At 42.7% G+C, this 20047-nt stretch overlaps 1 protein-coding gene and 1 pseudogene across 1 annotated transcript in view; one reads left to right on the forward strand and one right to left on the reverse strand.

Annotated features, from left to right (window-relative positions):
- Window positions 1–20047, forward strand: part of NOTCH2 (notch receptor 2) — a 185005-nt gene that overhangs the window by 93256 nt on the left and 71702 nt on the right. The window contains exon 5 of the mRNA XM_066377289.1: window positions 3385–3507. Coding sequence (XP_066233386.1) covers window positions 3385–3507 — 123 coding nt within the window. The remainder of the gene's footprint in view (window positions 1–3384; window positions 3508–20047) is intronic.
- LOC136397347 (ubiquitin-conjugating enzyme E2 D3 pseudogene) lies at window positions 14461–14859 on the reverse strand (annotated as a pseudogene).

Below are 20047 nucleotides of genomic sequence, written 5' to 3' on the forward strand. Positions count from 1 at the left end.
TTTTTACTATAATATAAATTGTATTTTTATTATTGTTTTAAGAGCTCTTTGTGTATCCTAGATACAAATCTCTTCTCAGATATATGATTTGCAAATATTTTCTCCCATTCTGTGGGCTGTCTTTTCACACTCTTGTTGGTGTCCTTTGAAGCCCAAATGTTTTTAATTTTAATGAAGTCCAAACTATTTTTTCTTTTGTTGCTAATTTTTTTGGTCATATTTAAGAAAGCTTTGCCTAGCTCAAGTCACAGAGATTTACTTCTGAGTTTTCTTCTAAGAGTTTTATAATTTTTACTACCTTTTTTTTGTATTTTTCTGAAGCTGGAAACGGGGAGAGACAGTCAGACAGACTCCCGCATGCGCCCGACCAGGATCCGCCCGACCAGGATCCACCCGGCACGCCCACCAGGGGCGATGCTCTGCCCACCAGGGGGCGATGCTCTGCCCATCCGGGGCGTCGCTCTGCCGCGACCAGAGCCACTCTAGCGCCTGGGGCAGAGGCCAAGGAGCCATCCCCAGCGCCCGGGCCATCTTTGCTCCAATGGAGCCTTGGCTGTGGGAGGGGAAGAGAGAGACAGAGAGGAAGGAGGGGGGGTGGAGAAGCAAATGGGCACTTCTCCTATGTGCCCTGGCTGGGAATCGAACCCGGGTCCCCCGCACGCCAGGCCGACGCTCTACCGCTGAGCCAACCGGCCAGGGCCTTGACTACCATTTTGAATTCATTTTTGTTCATGTTGTGAGGAAGGGGTCCAACTTTTTTCTTTTGGATGTTGATACCTAATTGCACCATTTATTGAATCAAATGTTATCGTTGTTGTTGTTTATATCTTAACTCATTTAACCTTTACAACAATCCCTTGAGGTAGATCCTGTCTTTTCCCCCAGGGAGAAAAGGTTAAGTGTCTTGTCCATATTAACTCAGATATTGCTCGACAAGACTGAGAGCTGCACCTAGGCAGTTTGGCCCAGAGTCCCATGTTTTAACCATGAAGTAACTTTATCCCTTCTCTCCTGCTTACCTGTCTACCTAGTGGCAGGGAAGCACTACCTCAAAGAACAATTAGTCAGTCATAAAAAGGAAACATTTTATTTCTTGTATGTTGTCGTTATGCTGAAATGCTTCTGCTTTTTTAATTTGTCTGTGGTTGGTGAATTCAGGTAGTTGTAGCATTGGCTTATATAAATACAGAGTCACCGTTTCCAGTCCTTATAGTTTGGTTGCAAGGACTTCATCATCTCTCTGACACCCTAGTCAATAATATATTATATTTAGTCTTAGTCACCAGAGGGGTCAGATTAGGGGGCGGATGACCATTACCCATTCTAGAACATCACCAGATCTCACAGATTCTAGCAATGGTGGATCAGGAACCCGAGTTCTCTCCCACACTCTAAAACTGAAACTTTAACACCCTAAAGGCTATTTCCATTACGAGAGCTAGACTGGGAACATAGAACTTGGTTTCTTGTTTGGGGACTGCTGCTGGGTGGATCTGTAGATTTGCCCTCACTTTATCATAACATTTTCTGACTTACCCATTTGTAAGACTTTCATAGGATTACACATATGTAATATGATAATTTTTTTAAAATCTGTGTCTGAAATTTTTTATTGTCTTTCTCAAACTTAGCGATTCATCTGCTTGAATGACCTGAGCACCAAATACAAGGGGAAATAATTTTGTCTAGTCAAACTTTCATTTATCCCCATCTTCTGTGATTTCCCTTGGTCTCTGGGAAATGATTTTGGCCACTTGATTATACTCACATGACTGCCAATGAATTCAGAGAAACTAGCCATGTTCTGGTGTCACAGAGCAGGTGTAGAATACCACAGTCACTTGTGGTAAGGAATGAGTAAAGTAAGGTGTGATTAATGTCTTCCCAACCAGCAAGCTGTAAAGGCTGTGAAAGCAGGGACTCTCTCTTTCTTTTACTCACTCTTACGTTCCCCAGTACCTTGTATAAGACTCAAGAAGTGTTGTGAGTGTGAGAGGGAACCTTAACAGACATCTTGAAGAGGCCAAGTACGTAGACATGTTATATTTCAAATAGGATAATGTTTAGTGCATATTGTCTTGTTTTAAAAGCTGGTAGCCTTCTATTTTAAATAGCTAAGGGATTTAGTTACGAGGAGAAAGAAAGGGAAAAGCCCAATACCTAAATTACTGTGGGCAGTGAGGTACAGTTTGCTATGCTAGTTTCATTTTTCATAAAAGGGGAAAATCAAGAGGAAGGAAGCAATGCTATAAATGTCAAGAGGAGGGTGAAGACTTTGAAGAGTTGGGAAGTTTAATTAGTAATAATGTCACCCCATTTTCAGATAGCTTTTTATATTTATATTGCATTTGACTTGTGATGTGGCACTGTAACAAGCTAGAAAGGCAGGACAGGCCGGTGGAGTCAGCGTCATTTCACAGACGAGGAAGCTGATTCAGAGCAAGGAATTTACCAGGTGGTAAGTAGCTTCTAGGTAGTGATGTTGGAACCTGTCTTATATCTTCACACTTTAAGTTCAATATTTTTCTCATGCCCTTCACCCCTATGTAGTTTTCCCAAGCAGTTATCCCAAGGGGGGAAGGATGTAAATCTAATTAGATAATCTTTTACCTGTTCTTCTCAGTAATCTAGCATGGAACAGGAGTAAATCTACAACCCCTTCTTTTTTTTTTTTTTTTTTTTGTATTTTTTTTTTTTTGTATTTTTCTGAAGCTGGAAACGGGGAGAGACAGACTCCCGCATGCGCCCGACCGGGATCCACCCGGCACGCCCACCAGGGGCGACGCTCTGCCCACCAGGGGGCGATGCTCTGCCCCTCCGGAGCGTCGCTCTGCCGCGACCAGAGCCACTCTAGCGCCTGGGGCAGAGGCCAAGGAGCCATCCCCAGCGCCCGGGCCATCTTTGCTCCAATGGAGCCTTGGCTGCGGGAAGGGAAGAGAGAGACAGAGAGGAAGGAGGGGGTGGGGGTGGAGAAGCAAATGGGCGCTTCTCCTATGTGCCCTGGCCGGGAATTGAACCCAGGTCCCCCGCACGCCAGGCCGACGCTTTACCGCTGAGCCAACCGGCCAGGGCTCCCCTTCTTGAAAAACCAATGAAGAGTAGAAATTTATCTTCTCTGGTATTTTATTTCATGACACACTTTGAAATACTTGTGAGGTAACTGTGAAAGCATGTCATTGGCATAATGAGTCACTTTAACTGTCTGACTGTGCTGGAGGCAAGAGGAGGTAGGAACTTGTGGGGTTTTAACATGGTGAGCCCTGGGTCAGCCGGCTGTTGGTGGTGGGCCTCAGTCATGAAGTGGGGCCGTGCTGATGACCGTGTTGGGAGGTGAAGTCACTTCCTCTGTGCAGTCATCACTTTCTCTTATTCTTCTCTGACCAGGTTTTGAAGGCAGCACCTGTGAGCGGAATATTGATGACTGCCCTAACCACAGGTGTCAGAATGGAGGGGTCTGTGTGGACGGGGTCAACACCTACAACTGCCGCTGCCCTCCTCAGTGGACAGGTATGCACAGGGTGGCAAATTGACCAGCATGAGGCATAGGTTGGTAACCAGAGGCGGGCCATTGGTGAAGTAGGCACCTGTCACAAGGGTCTCTGTGCCAAATCACTGTGCTGACCTTCCATGTTCTCCTGTGTTCCCTTAAAGAAATGTGTTCACAGGTATTTATTGGGCAGCTGCTCTGACCTTAGCACCGTGCTGGGTGCTGTAGCAGATATGAGAGAAGGGCATTTACAGAATCTGAGTTATCTGGGAAAAGTAGCACACTGCCTGGAACATACTAGATGCATCATGAATGTTTGAATGGAAAAGAACATGTTTCAGTGCAAAACTGTACATGTTAACACACACATGTGGTAGCTATGTTAGGTAGTGGATATGTTAACTAATCTTATTTAGTAATTATCTGCTATCTATGTATATCAAATAATTACATTGTGGACCTTAAACAGTGTTTTATGTCAAGCATATCTCAATGAAACTGGGGAAAAAAAGACACTACAACTTGTCAAGTTTTGCTATGAAAAAGCTGTTAGAATACTCTTCAACTTACGAAAAGGTGGAGTTATAGAGACTTCAAGAGTTCAGAGTTTGTTGTTTGTTTGCAGACAGAACCCTGTCTCTTCTTATTGTGGTGTCCTAAATTATGCAAAGGGCCGGGCAGGCACTCTTGATGACATATTTTTATAACATCCATCTACATTTCTGTTTTTCCCTTTCTTGTATCCTTTTTGCACATAGGACAAAAATAGATTTTCTGGCCTTTGACACTAGAAGGGTCTTCTTGCTTAATTTTACAACCTCTTGAAAGTTTCCAATATTGTCTTAAGCAGATTTTCCCACTCCTGTTTGAAAGTGAAGTGATTTTATGCAGACATTTGGATCCAATTTCTGTTTGTTTATTTAACTGAAAGTGGAGACAATTAAGAACTGATTAAGTGATTAAGAATGGAGCCTTTTGAGAGAAATTGATTGATTTAATGTGGAAACCCAAGATTAAGTTACAGTTGAGGAAGAAACTAGACAGTACCAGTGAGGGTTGGTGCCCAGAAAAGAAGTCTTGATATTGGATTGCCGCCAACGCTACCTGGTATTTAGTGCTGCAAATTGCTTTCCTTATTGATAGCAGTTAATTATTTAGAGTACTTTTTAGAGCTGTAGACTCTGAATAAAAAAACGGTTAAAAGGGTTTAAAACTTTAATAACAGAATTTCCTGGAAGGGCACACATTTCTGCTTTTAATCCCCAAACTGTCCTTTTTTAATACTTTCCCACCAGGTTTCCCTAGAATTGGACTCCCCTAGAATTTCTCCTTGCTGTCTTGGTACTAGGACTTCGCTCCCCAGCCTCTGCTCTTTCTGTCCTGTTCTCTCTTTAGCTTTTGCCATTTCTCTAGTAGATTTTATAAGGCCTTTTTATTTCTAACTAAAATTACTGTGAAGTTAATTATATGACAACCTTTTGTAAAGATTTGAATTTTTCTCTTTTTAATGTCCCTCGCAGTGGTATTGAATGGGATGAGATACTTGTTAGGAACTTGACCCCGTTCTCATCTCTCCCTGGCCCTGGGGGAGAATGGCTCTGGATGATACTAAGGCTTCTGATGCCAATCAGGATGAATTGATACTGTGATTTCATTGCCGATTTTTCTTTGATACCACTCAGTTTCCTGCTTTGCTGTTAATTGGGAAAAAATCTTGGGGGAAACTTTCCCAGTAAAATGGTATTTTACCAAAATTTCTTACCCCAGGATGTTTAATAAATACCTCTTTCCTGTGAAGGTCCTTATGAGATATTTTTTTCTTTGTGTATTCTGGTATTTCTAGAAAGGATGGTAGAAATGATGGATAAGTTCACTGTGGCAACATTTCTTTCTTTCTTTCTTTCTTTATTTATTTATTTATTTTTATTTATTTTTTTTTTTTCTTCATTTCTCTGAAGCTGGAAACAGGGAGAGACAGTCAGACAGACTCCCGCATGCGCCCGACCGAGATCCACCCGGCACGCCCACCAGGGGCGGTGCTCTGCCCCCCAGGGGGCGATGCTCTGCCCATCCTGGGCGTCGCCATATTGCGACCAGAGCCACTCTAGCGCCTGAGGCAGAGGCCACAGAGCCATGCCCAGCGCCCGGGCCATCTTTGCTCCAATGGAGCCTTGGCTGCGGGAGGGGAAGAGAGAGACAGAGAGGAAAGCGCGGCAGAGGGGTGGAGAAGCAAATGGGCGCTTCTCCTATGTGCCCTGGCCGGGAATCGAACCCGGGTCCTCCGCACGCTAGGCCGACGCTCTACCGCCGAGCCAACCGGCCAGGGCCATTTATTTCTTTAGATCTGTCACTTTAAGTGACCCTCAGTCTTTGGTTTCTCTATTTGACTCCTGCTGGTTCTTTGATTTCCAGTGACAGCCGTATCTTTTTGCTCTCCTCATCACCAACAAGATAAAATACCAGGCTCTTCCACTTGGTATGAATGAAGTCCTTTCTGGCCTCAGTCCTGTCTGCTTCTCCAGGCTTTTCATGCATTCAGTAGCACTTCATATTGCAGCCATCAGAACTGGTTCCAGTTCTCCTGCATCTGCCATGTCCTGTGTCTCCCTTGATACTGTTTTTTTTTTCTCTAGATGTCCTTTCTCCTCTCCCTATGGTCATCACCATTTTTGCCTGGCTGGCTCAGATTAAGTGGTTACCTCCTTTAGGAAGCCTTCTGTGACCTCTTTCACTTCTCTATAGGCTGAGCTAAGTGTTCTGCTCTGGGCTTCCTCACTGTCCCATCCAGTCCTCTGTGATAATGCTCATAACATTAAAATTGGCATTATATTCTCGAGGTGTGGTAAGTACCAAGTTACGGGGGCAGGGGGTCAACTCTTCTATATGACACCAGTTTCTAGAGCTCTTTATAGACCTTTGTTCTCAGTAGCATGTAGCTGAGCTCCCACCTCATTATGAGAAGAATAGAAAGATAATTTGGGTTCATAGAGTTCCTATTTCTATTGGTATTAGAGCTATAAATTCAGATTAGTATTTTCTGCTTTATACAAATTAAAGAAATGGGTGTGGCTGAGGGCTGGGAGTTAACTAATGTTTATTAGCACCCAAATATGGTGCAAATTACAATGTTTTATTTTGTATAATCTTTGCAATAACTGCATTAGGGTAGAATTTATTATGTACCCTTTTTGGAGTTGATGGATCCAAAAAGGGCTAAACAGTTTACTCAGGGCACATATTGGTTGGGCTAGAGTTTGAACCCAGTCTTAATGAACTCCAAGTCTGTGCTCAGTCTGTGGTCTTTTTTCCTATACAAATTTACTCTATGGGTTGTCTTTAATAATATATATTTTTTATTTTTAAGAACTCTGATTTGTTTTCATTGATTGAAAGTTCAATTTATAGTTATATTATGTTCTGGTGTGATGATTTATTTTTTGTGTTTTTCCTTTTTAAAAGTTTATCTGATTACTTTGAGATTAGAAGTTAACATTAAGTTAATGCTTTATATTTGGTCTGGTGGGTTTTTTCTTCCTTATACCTAAGAATTTTATTACAACTTTGTTCAGAATTCCTTTTAATAATTTCCAGCTGTACAGTTGAAGCATGAATTGTTTGGTCTGGCTTTGGACAAAACAGAAACAGAGAAGGAAGGGTTAGAGTAGGCTACTCATGAGGGAATGAAGTTGCCAGCTATCTAAAAAAGAATGGATGGAATTGGAATTATACATCTGAAAAAAACTCAGTATCAATTTGAAATAAAAGAAGAGTCGGGAACTTACCGTATTATTAATGAGAATAGCCTGATACATACTGTGTTGTGTGTATGCATATGAAGGGTCAGTCTTTTGCAGCAAGTTTTAGACTTCAGGATGACCAGAAGTGTTTACAAGTCTATTTATGGTTTGATTTGGGATAAATGAGTCATCTTCCTTTTTTTTTTTTTAAGGCTTTATTTGCTCTCCATGGAACTAATAGCTCTTCCTTACTTTATTGGGGTGTTGGATGAATAAGTGATGCAGTAAAAAGCTTTTTGAGTTTTTCATTTACTCAGCAAACAAGTATCATGTAAAACATTCTATATTATGCTGTGATACGGAAGCCACTAGCCACAACTTTTTTTTTTTTTTTTACTTTTTCCATTGATTGAGAGAGACGGGGGGGGGGGGGGGAGGGAGAGAGAAGCATCAACTTATTGTTCCATTTAGTTCTATTTAGTTATGTCCTCATTGATTGCTTCTTGAACATGCCCTGAACGGGGGGTCGAGCCCATGCCCTCCGTGCATTGGGACAATGCTCTACCCACTGAGCCCCTTGGCCAGGGCTGCCACCACATCTTGATATTAAGCACCTGAAACATGACTGGTCTGAATTTAGGAGTGCCACAATTGTAGAAAGCTTATTTTGCAGGTGTAGTATGAAAAAAAGTGAAATGTCGCATTAATAATGTTTTAAGTATTGATTGGATGCTAAAATGATGTTTTAAATACAGTGAATTAAATAAAAGATAGTATTAAAGTTAATTTTACCAGTTTCTTTTTAAAGTGCTACCAGAAAATTTAAAATTACATCTGTATCTCTAAGATATTTCTGTTGGACAACACTATTTTAGGTGCGTAGATGTTCTGTAGGTATTTACCATTGCAGCCATGGTGAGGGTGTATCCTCTGATCCTGGGGAGTAATGGTAGCCATGGTGAGGGTGTATCCTTTTTGAACCCGGGGGATAGAGGGTGGACTGGTAGCTATCCGTAAAGGGGGCCCTGTGCTGGTTTCACTAGAGGAAGGTGTGGCCGCTCTGCTGTGGTTCCACATCAGTGGTGGGCAGAGCTGTTCTCCAGCCTAACACAGACCCTTTCTACCTGACGTTGCTATCAAGGTATTATATCTAGTATTAGTTTGTGCCTTCTGGACAAGCTAAAGCCCAAGTAGAAGGAAGAAATGATGTTGGGGTTGGACAAATGATTGACTTTTTTATTGGGATCTTGTTATAGAGATAGGTGTTTTTTACAAAATTGAAGTGTGCCTACGGATTTGATGAAGCCTGAGCCCAAATGTTTTCACTGTTACTGCGTTTGGCTCCGACCGTCGACCATGATGTGAGAGAAGTCCTGGACTGGCTGATATCCACTGAAGGAAAAAAGTTATGAAAATCCCCCAAATTAACTAAGGCAGTGTAGATTAATGTTTTGTCTACGTAGATTGTTACTTGACTTCTTTTTTTTTTTTTTTTAATTTTTATTTTATTTATTTTTATAGAAGAGAGAGAGAGGGAGAGAGAGAGAGAAGAGAGAGACAGGGGGGAGGAGCTGGAAGCATCAACTCCCTAATGTGCCTTGACCAGGCAAGCCCAGGGTTTCGAACCGGCGACCTCAGCATTTCCAGGTCGACGCTTTATCCACTGCGCCACCACAGGTCAGGCACTTGACTTCTTTTTAAAGGTTCATTTCCTTTAGAATTAAAGTTACCTCTGAAATCAACTCACAAATTCCTCTCTGGCAGCTCTTGGTTTTGGGTTCACTCCTAGGGCAGACATGATTTATTTTCCTCTGCCTGTTACTAACCCAGAGCGTAATTTCAGTTTGGGCTTAGAATAGCATTCTGGGACTCAGAGCAGAAGCAAACAATGGAAGCTCGGTGGATGCGAGTCAAAACTGACAACATTTTCTCTAGGCTCTCCTTTGTGTCACAATGAGCCCCAAAAGTGTGTTACGATTCCCTTTGCTGTTTGTTGCTCCAATTTCAGTAAAAAAAAATGTGTCACAAGCCAGCAAAGATATACTGCCAGAGGTGCTGCATGAACTCCTCATGTCTGAAAGTGGAGTCTTTTCATGGTAGTATTTTGGTTTTGAACTAAACGCTCCTCCTATTCCAGTCTAGCCTCGACTTGGGGACCAGCTATTCTCTAGGATAAGGCTTTTCTTACAACCACTTTTCTGCTCCTTTTAGTTGAGAGTGGAAGCCTTTGAATTCTATCTGGGACTGGAGAAGTTTTCTTATTTGCATTCTGCATGGAGAATGGGAGAATGCACCTTCCAGTTCACTCTCTGTGCTGTCACCTCTGATGCTCAGGGCTTAATAATGAGCCTGTTTTCTGAAATTCTGCCTCCCCACCCCAATTTCAGTTTGCTGTCAGTTGGGCAGACTGCCAGAGTGTTAACCTGAAGCATCCTCACCCCAAAGGTCAAGGGCTGATGAGTGTTGTGTTGGTGGGAACAGGGGTGAGCAGTTAGTGAAGCCTCGCACTAAATGCGGAGGCAAGACTGAGGGAACTTTTCTACCCTCATCCACGACTCAGTGTCCAGCTTTGGCTACATTCCAGGCGAGAGCCAGTTTTTCTCCATGGCTGTTAAAGCCCCCACAAAATATTTGTAAGGTCGCTTCCATAACAGACATTTATTGAATAACTGCTGTATTCAGTGTACTATGCTAGATGCCACAGGAGTCTTGAGATACATTTATTTCTATCTTTAAGGAAGGGTCAGATTTACTAGAAAGAAGTCTGCACAACCATAATAGAGGTAGAAAGTGTGAATGGATGTGAATTTGAAAGAAGGATGATTAGGAGTTGGGGACTATCTAAGTACCATCAGATGAGGGGGAGATTGAGAAGAGCTAACTCCTGTTTTGAATCTGAGTAATGGGAGAATGTGGGGACTGTTGACAGAGAAATAGGCTAGAGAAGATGGTGAGTTTGATGTGAGTTTTCCAAGTGAAAAATATTCAGCAGTAAGACCTAGGAGTTCAGAACAGCAGTAGGGGCTAGAGACTCAGATCTTGAGTCTTGTTTTTGGTTGCGTTGGGACTGTATCAGTCTGTAAGGGAAGGTGTGTGGAGTAAGAAGAACAGAGGATTGGGATCCGAATTGAGAGAATGTCTACACTGAAGAAAATGGATCAGGAAAGGGATGCAAAGAAGGAAGATAAGAAGGAGGAGTGTATAGCCTGACCTGTGGTGGTGCAGTTGATAAAGCGTCGACCTGGAAATGCTGAGGTCGCCGGTTCGAAACCCTGGGTTTGCCTGGTCAAGGCACATATGGGAGTTGATGCTTCCAGCTCCTCTCCCCTGTCTCTCTCTCCTCTCTCTGTCTCTCTCTCTCCCTCTCTCTCTCCTCTTTAAAATGAATAAATAAAATAAAAAATTAAAAGAAAAAGAAGGGGAGTGTGTAGAAGTTGGGAAGGAGCTCACCATTATAGCATCACCAAGTCAGGGGTGTGTTTTAAGATTGTGCACTTAACTCCACTCCACATTCCTCTGTTGTAGTACCTGTAATCTTTCTGGCTTATATGCTTGTTTCACCTAGTGGACTGTCAGCCTCTGGAGGATTGGGAACTGGCCTTACTTAATTTTGGCATTCCCAGGTTCAGTTTTAACAAATGATGTTCATTGAATGGATGACAACCAGGACACTCAAGCAAGAATGATAACTGCACAGAGTTAATCAGAATTTTTTAATTCATTAGAAATCTTCTAAAATGTGGTTTCAATAAAAAGGAGAGAAAGAGGCCAGCCAGATTGCAAGGGGTTAAAAAGAAAAGTGAGTGTTGAGGAAGGAGGAAGGGGAGGAGTGGGCATAGTCACTGACTCAAGATTTTATACAGCTGGAAAAGGGAGAGAGGGAGGTGCAGAGCTGGAGCTATAGGTCACGGAAGCTTTATTCCTATGCCCGGCCATAGAACCTTGGCTAGGCTAAGAATTAAGAGAGCTAGAAGGGGGTTGGTTAATGAACTGGGTTATTTAGGAGGGACTTAGTTTTACAAATTTTAGTGGGGAACAAATGAGGTGAAATGGTTATTGTGAATGAGAAAGGAGGGAGATGATGGTAAGTTATAGTCAGAGAGTATACCAAGCTTGAGATCTTGGAATTGGAACAGGGAGTGTCATATAATGAGATCCAGAACGTGAGTCTGTTTGTGATATGGAGGTCTGTAGAGTTGAGAACAGTAAGAACTCTTGACCCAAATGACCTTACTGGTACCTAACCCAGATATTGATGTCATGAGAGATGGGAGAGGAAAGAGCGAGAAGAACGTAAGCCATGTGCCTGATCCGTTTAAGGAGGTGGAAATTGGTCCATGAGGACAATAGACAGAGGTGAGGTGATTTAAATTATAGTGTTTAGTGTTCTCTTTATTTTTAAGGTATACATGTTTAGATATATTTGGATTTGAATACTTCTCTCTATGCTTTAGTATCAAAATGAAACTATATTAATTGCCTTTTCTGTAAGGGAAGGAATATTGTCTCAAGCTTCACTCTCCAGATTTTGTTTATATGACCTGGCATTTAGATTTTTATATTATAGTAGTATTAGCATTGAATTTTAAAATTATACATATTTTTAAAAATTATCTTGACATTTATACTGTTTTTATAATCCAGTTTAGAATGTTTTAGACTTAGTTCTATGTGTAACTTGCTTTGTGTTAACAACCAGTACATTTCTATCACAATGGCCAATGGCTTCATTCCTGAGTTTTTTATTTTTTTGTGTGTATGTGTGTGTGTTAAATTAGTACATCTTTGAGTATTATTTTTTCCCCCAGAAAATTTACATGTGGGCATATCTTCAGAGCTCTTGAGTTTTTGGAAAATATCTTTTGATTTAGTTGCTTTTATAAACAAATGGCATCTTGCCTAGATATTGAATTCTTGGGTCACAAATTAATCTTATCAAGTTCCTGGACATTGTTCCTTTGCTTTTTGTCGTATTATAGGAAAGTTCAATGTCAGACAGGTCACTCTGTGTCTGTCTCCTCTCCCTCACATCAAATTTTTAACTAATGTTGATTATTGGTATTTATCCTAGGACTTTTTGAGCCCTTTGGATCTACAGACTCAGGTCTGTTTTCACCTCAGAAAATACTGTCTTGGCCCTGGCCGGTTGGCTCAGCGGTAGAGCATCAGCCTGGCGTGCAGGAGTCCCGGGTTCGATTCCCGGCCAGGGCACACAGGAGAAGCGCCCATCTGCTTCTCCACCCCTCCCCCTCTCCTTCCTCTCTGTCTCTCTCTTCCCCTCCCACAGCCGAGGCTCCATTGGAGCAAAGATGGCCCGGGCGCTGGGGATGGCTCTGTGGCCTCTGCCTCAGGCGCTAGAATGGCTCTGGATGCAACAGAGCGACGCCCCAGAGGGGCAGAACATCGCCCCCTGGTGGGCATACCGGGTGGATCCCAGTCGGGCGCATGCGGGAATCTGTCTGACTGCCTCCCCGTTTCCAACTTCAGAAAAATGAAAAGAAAAAAAAAGAAAATACTGTCTTTTTCATTTGTTTCTGTGTTTTTAGGAACACCTATTATCTTTACATTAGGTCTTCATTCTTCCCCGTGGCCGAAATCTTCTCTCTTGGTACTTCAATTTACTGTTTTTTCCTTTGCATTTTATGAGAACTCCTTAAGCTTTTTATTCATAACACTGAATTATTTTTCTTCATTGTTAGTTCTGTCCTTTGTAGCTTCCAGCTCTGATTTTTATTTGAACTGCATTTTATATTATTACAATGTTTACTCATTGTAAATAGGTCTACTCTGTTTCTGACTTTCTCTTAGCCTGCCTTCTCTCATCAGAGTCTGGTGCTCTACATTATTTTTCATTTCTTTTTAGAGCTTACATGTATCTACATTTCTTGAGAATACAGAAGCAGTTCTTTCTAAAATGTATTAGTCCCTGGAAGTGACTATTTTTCTTTCTTTCTTTTTTTTTTTTTTTTTTTGTATTTTTCTGAAGTTGGAAACAGGGAGGCAGTCAGACAGACTCCCGCATGTGCCTGACTGGGATCCACCCAGCATGCCCACCAGGGGGCAATGCTCTGCCCATCTGGGCCGTTCCTCTGTTGCAACCAGAGCCACTCTAGCGCCTGAGGCAGAGGCCATAGAGCCATCCCCAGCGTCCGGGCCAACTTTGCTCCAGTGGAGTCTTGGCTGTGGGAGGGGAAGAGAGAGACAGAGAGGAAGGAGAGGGGGAGGGGTGGAGAAGCAGATGGGCGCTTCTCCTGTGTGCCCTGGCCGGGAATCGAACCCGGGACTCCTGCACGCCAGGTCAATGCTCTACACTGAGCCAACCGGCCAGGGCCTGGAAGTGACTATTTTTCATGAGTGCGCCCTTTGTCTGTATCTTCAGTGGCATGTCCCCATCTTTCATGTTTCAGGATGGCTTACAAGGGCCCATGTTGTTGCTCTTCCATTTTACTCGTTCTGCTCGAGGTCACTGCTTGCCCATAACTAGATAGGCTGATTCTCTTTGGAACCCCTGCTGCAGTTAGTTTTTTCTCCCAATGAAGTGAGGGGCTCTTGATGTAAACTGTTACAACAGCCCAACAGCCCAGGGCAGGTTGGGGGGAGAAACAGTGTGGGCCTCTAGGAGGAGGACTGAAGCTTGGCACCATTGTCTTCACTGTGTGGAGAAGCTGCTATGCCAGGGGTCAGCAGAACACCCAGCGTGGGCACAGCCTCTGTTGCTCACCATGCAGTTCAAGCTGGATGCTCTTTGGTGCTGCTGCAACTGGAATTTGCCCCAGATGCACTGCGGACTTTCTCATTGCTCCAGTGGCTACAGGAGCCCTGAAACACTACAGTGTTTTCAATTGCTGTTGACCTGGAAGGGTGAGATGGAGTTCAGTCCATTCTCCTCACAGCAGCTGAGTGGGCTTTCTGAGACACCAGTGGGGTTGTGTTGCCTCTTTGCTTAAAACACTTCAATGTTTTGAAACTCTGTTCTTGTCTTTAGATAGACTTCCAAGGCTCTGCATTATAGCTCCCACTGCAGCCCTATCTCTGCAATATGTGCCTTATAATTGAACCACACTGATTTTTTTCATTGCCTCAAAGGAGCCATGTTTTCTCTTCTGTTCAAACCTGTGTACATATACTTCCTTCTGCCTGAAATACTCTCCTCTTCATCCTTCCCACACACGCACAAACTCTTACACAACCTGATTAACATAGAAAGCCAGTCTTTCTCTCTATCTAATTTCAGGTTCATCCAGCCATAATGCAGCTTATTCTGACTTTAAGGTAGCTTTGGATGGCATGCTTCTGAGTCTGTTCCCCAGATATTCTATTGTACTTATTTCTGGCCATTTCATAGATTCGTGCAATCTCTGGCAGTAGTGAATCCTCTGGGTTTGGATTACACAGCAGCAAACAAGTGGATAAAAGAACTTTAGAAATAGTTAAACCGGGAGACCACTATGACTTTAGAATATGGAGCCAAATGCTACCATTACTGTTAATATTTGGATAATAAATTCTTGTTGTTAATGCAAACTTAGGTTGTTTGAAGGGATAGCCTATAGGAAAATAAATTATCAAAAAGAAGACACTGCCTTGATATGGGATGTCATTAGGTGCCATGATTGTAGCTTGCCAGGGAAACATATTGTCCCCAGCTGGTCCTGGAGAATATACTTATTCTCTGTTCTCCTACTTTGTGCTCCCAAGACAACATGTATTGTTTAGAACAGTTTCCGCCCTCTGTATAATTGTTTGTTTAGTTGTAAAACCCCTATTTGTCGAAAAGTTCTGCAGGGAAGAGGCCACAATTGTTTTATTCACCATTATAATTACAGTGTGTGTAGGCATATAGCATGCACATATTTGTTGAATGAATGAATGAATTGGGGCATTACATTTTCCATTTGTTTCTGCCCAGCCGTCATCTATACAAATTTAGGTCTGTTATTGGGTTCTTTCAGGGTCTCTGTCCTTACTTTCCTGAGATACTGTAGTATCTTTCTTTTTTTTTTTTTTCTTTTTTTTTTTTTTTTGTACTTTTCTGAAGCTGGAAACGGGGAGAGACAGTCAGACAGACTCCCGCATGCGCCTGACCGGGATTCACCCGGCATGCCCACCAGGGGTGACGCTCTGCCCACCAGGGGGCGATGCTCTGCCCATCCGGGGCGTCGCTCTGCTGCGACCAGAGCCACTCTAGCGCCTGGGGCAGAGGCCAAGGAGCCATCCCCAGCGCCTGGGCCATCTTTGCTCCAATGGAGCCTTGGCTGCGGGAGGGGAAGAGAGAGACAGAGAGGAAGGAGGGGGTGGGGGTGGAGAAGCAAATGGGCGCTTCTCCTATGTGCCCTGGCCAGGAATCGAACCCGGGTCCCCCGCACACCAGGCCGACGCTCTACCGCTGAGCCAACCGGCCAGGGCCTGTAGTATCTTTCTTTAGTGTGAACCAGACTGCACTGCATCTGCCAAACTGGAGTACTGTAATTGTATGAAAGGATTACCTTTGACAACCAGTTAAGCACATAACACAATGGCTTGTACCTGGAAGTAATGAATAATTTTTTACTGCTTTAAGTAAGAAATAAAGAAAACATGTATTCTTTGCCTACTCACCTTCATGCAAATGGAAGCAATTAGAGGAGGACCTCTCTCAAAGAGGGCTGACTAGGATATAGTCTTTGGGGAAATCTTAGGTTTGAATTTAAGAGGGAAGGTACCCACTATAATGTAGAATTACCCAAATGAGATGGAGTTCAGCAGCTGAGGAGTGGGGGTGGAATAAGAAGTTGTGTGTATTGATTGGTGGATGGAGAAAAAGGGTTGATGCAGACTTTGGAAGGATGAATAGAATAGAGACACCCTAAAGGTGTGAAGGAGATGAAAGATGAGTATTATTTGGGGATTAAAGTGATTTAAGAGAATGCAGGAGCATATAAACATTTGTTTAACAGATATTTTTGAATACTACCAGGGGTCCTCAGGTTATAACACAGTTCCATTCCTATTACAATGATGTAACCCGAATTTTGGTGTAAGTCGAAACACACCCTAGCCTAAGTCATTTACCTATCCTAACACAGTTGTAAAATCATAATCTAGAACATAAAAACACAACTAAGCCACAGAAAAAGTCCAACTCCCTCACTCATATACTATGTTACTATGTATTCTTCCGCCTCACACAACCAAACTAGTTCGCCTACATAGTCTATAAGTACAATTGTAACAGTGTAAGCCGAAACACTCACATCTCAAATTTTTAAGTATTTTGGGAGTGAGCATCATAAACTTGAAACGGCGTATGTTGAGACTGTCATAACACGAGAACCCCCTGTACTCAAACTATAGTATAGCTAGTGCTGGATTTACGACCACGATTGGTTCCGACAGACCAGTCGTAACACGATTTGGTCGTAAGTTGAGTAGGCTATATGTACAGTAGTGTGAAATGATGTTATAAAAATCTTTAAGTCATATTTTATCATAAATTTCTTTTATTATTGTCATATATCAGTTTCTTTGTTCATTTTATGCCATTTATATCATCTCTACACCATTTTGTTTCTTATTTTTACATTTTTCAGGCTTAAGTAAAACACTGCATTACCAGTACAACTGGTTTAATATTTGCAAAGACAATTTCCTCTTGGTAGACATCTTGGGAGAGGTTTGATGAAAAATATCCAAGACACAAAACACAAATTGCTGTACCGAGTCTGGGATAACAGTTGAAATGGTGCATGCGGAGATGGTAGTGCTGCCGGAAGCTGGTCTGCACTGTTGTATGCCCCAGCTGGGCAACGCTTGCGCTGCTAGATGTGGAGCAGTCGTGGCTAGCGATTGTGGTCGTAAAGTCGAATGGTTGTAAGTTGCATAGGTCATAAGTAGATCAATATTTGTATTGTTAGCTGGGCACTGTGCTAAGTGTTGAGGATTTACCCATGGAGTGAGTTACTACCACCCATTTCTTCATGGAACTTAAGTCTAGTAAGAAACAGAGATATAAATCAGGTAATTATTTCAAGATTTTGACCTGTAATAAATGCCTTCAGGAAAAAAGGAGAGCATATTAAGAGGAAGAAATAACTGAAGTTGGGGTAAGCATGCAAAGTCTCTTTAAGAAGGTAACATTTCATGTCTGGACAGCAAGTTAGAATTAGTTAGAAAAAGGTGGGGATAAGAGTGTTCCAGGCAAAGGGAACAGCATGTGCAAACACCCCAAAGGGGGAAAAATTGTGATAAGTTTGAAAAAGCAAAGAAAGCCAGAAAGGTAGAGCTAATGCTCTTTCAAAAGAAGAAACTAGAAAGATGAGCAGAAAACCTGGGTATATTTAGAAGTTTATCCTAAGTATAATGGAAGCCATAAGAGGGAGGGCACAGTCCACTGTACACATTGGTACTATTCTGGTGACTCTTTAGTAAGTTTATTGATCAGGATGCAAGGAAACCAGGCTTTTGAGGAGTCTGGAAAATGGTGATGATGTCTAGGAATTGTGGTAGCATTCACATTCACTGAGACTCTTGCATTTATCCATACGTGTATCCTCATCCCTGCATTCCCCCCTCAGCCACTATATACCCTGGGCCTCATGTACACATTCATATTTGTGCATTTGTGCACACACATTCTCTCATGAGGCAGGCCCTGCGGACTCCAGGGTTTACACAGAAATGCTTCGACCAGTGGTCATCCCAGCAGGTGGCAGAATGGTCAGGCTTGTCCCTGTCCTCTCACTTCAGCAGAGGAACGGAAAAGCTGTATTAGAGAAGGTTTTGTAGTTGTAGATCAGAGGTTATAAGAACACTCTGCTATGAAATGGAGAGATGAAACTCCACCACTCAGGAGCTTGGGCGACTACTGGTTGAAAGCATATATTGGAGACCGAATTCTCTTGATTTAACTACAGAAGAGGAGGTAGCAGGGTCAGGGCAAGGGCCAGGCAGGCTCTTTTTTAAAAATATGTTCTCATGTGGTGATTGCTGTTGCAATGAGAGTTGACCCTTAACAGGGCCATTGATGTGATAAAAGTCTTTCCTACACACTTCACAGTTGAGAGATGACTAGGAAGGGAGAAGACTTCTTCCCAAAGTGGTAAGGCTCAGTGATCATTTTTCTTCCCCCCCCCCTCCTCCTCTTACTTCTCAGTCCTTGTATCTCCAAGTCAGATTGATGGTTTGTTTGTGGTGTCCTGAGAAAGCTACAATGAGCTGTTTGTATCCCAGGGTATTGCAGCTCACAACTGGTGTCTGTTTCATGGTCCACAGCACCCTGGGCTAGAACTTGATGCTAATGAGGTCCAGGTCGTAGTGTCCATTTCAGCAGTCCCCTTGGGTTCACTGTTATATTTATTGCCACACGGCACCAAAATGTGCCCGATGGTTTTCAGACAATAGGATGACAATAAGAAGCAATCAGCATGAAAGTGATCTGCGCCTGTCAAGCTGACACAGCGTGCTGTATTTCTAGTGGTGAATTCAGAGTGCTGTTTTCCTTAGAAGCATTCCTGAGGCACTTTCTCTTCCCTGTGGTTTTTAATCCTGCCCTGTCCCTTAATAGTCAGCTCAGAGTCCCCTTCCCCATTTTGAAAACTAACTTGATCTGCTGTCAGCACTTAACGATTTTCATTTTTAATTTTGTCTCTAACTGTTCTTCCAACTTGCTGTGCAGATGGAGACAAGTCACTGTACCCGTCTGGTTTTACTTTCCTCATCAGTAAAAATGAACACATTGGATTAGGTCTAAGGTCTGTTTCACCACTGATACCAAGGGTCTGGTACAGTGTTTGACATGTAAACTGAGGTGAGTGGTGGACACAACCTTTGCCCTCATGCATTCGAATGTGGAAGGAGAACTAACCAGCCATATAAACAAGTGGGAGGAAAATATTTGAGGGGGAGAGAACAGGATATACAGAGGTTCCGAGATAGGGAAGAAGTTAATGTTTAAGGAACCAACAGTAAGCTGTCATGGCTGGAGTAAAATGTGTGAAGGGAAGATATGAATTTCAGATACATGTGTAGGCAGAACTATCAGCCAGGAAATTATTGGTAGTTACAGGAGGCTCTAAGCATTTAAGGTGTCAGGAAAGGATTTGGCTGTGTGGCATTTTATACCAAGTTAGTCCAGACTAATGGTGGCAATCCAGAAGGTAGTTTCTAAAAATAAGTGATTTATTTTTCTTTTACACACAAAAAGGGGAAGGACCTTAGTTCTAGTGTTAAGTGACTGCAGCCCCACGATGTGGCAGGTCATATTGCTCAGAGGGATCATTGACACCCTCACAAACTTGTCTAACTGAGCTTTGTACAACATACTTGGAGTTCACAGCAGTTTGTTGAGACAGGTGATGATACAGGCTGAGACTTGTTTGTTGAGGATTTAGTAGCATGGTTTCACCAGAGGCTTTTATGTGCTAGGTAGCTCATAACTTAGTGCTCCTTCCTTCTCTCCCTATTAATAGAAAGTTGTTTGTTCTTAGTCCCTCCTACATTTTACTGCAGACTAATCTTCAAAGGCAATTTTGATTCTGTCTCCCCCCCCACCCCATGAGCCTATGATAACTCCCTTGCTTGTTGTATCAAGTTCAGAATTCATAATTGGATTCATAGCTTCAAACAATCCCCAGCCTTTCTCCTTTTAAACCTCAGCCACAAAGAGTATATTTTAGTTGTTTTGGTATCTTCAAGACCAAGTATTACCACCTTAGTGAGCACGTCCCTCCAGCCCAGGATGAAGTGGGAAGAGCTGAATGACCTAAATGCACCCCACCTCTCTAGATCTAGATCAGTGCTTTTCAATCGCTGGTCCGCCAGAAATTTTGTGTAGGTCTGCAAAAGA

Source organism: Saccopteryx leptura, chromosome 3 (assembly GCF_036850995.1).
Source record: "Saccopteryx leptura isolate mSacLep1 chromosome 3, mSacLep1_pri_phased_curated, whole genome shotgun sequence".
NCBI classification, from domain to species: domain Eukaryota; kingdom Metazoa; phylum Chordata; class Mammalia; order Chiroptera; family Emballonuridae; genus Saccopteryx; species Saccopteryx leptura.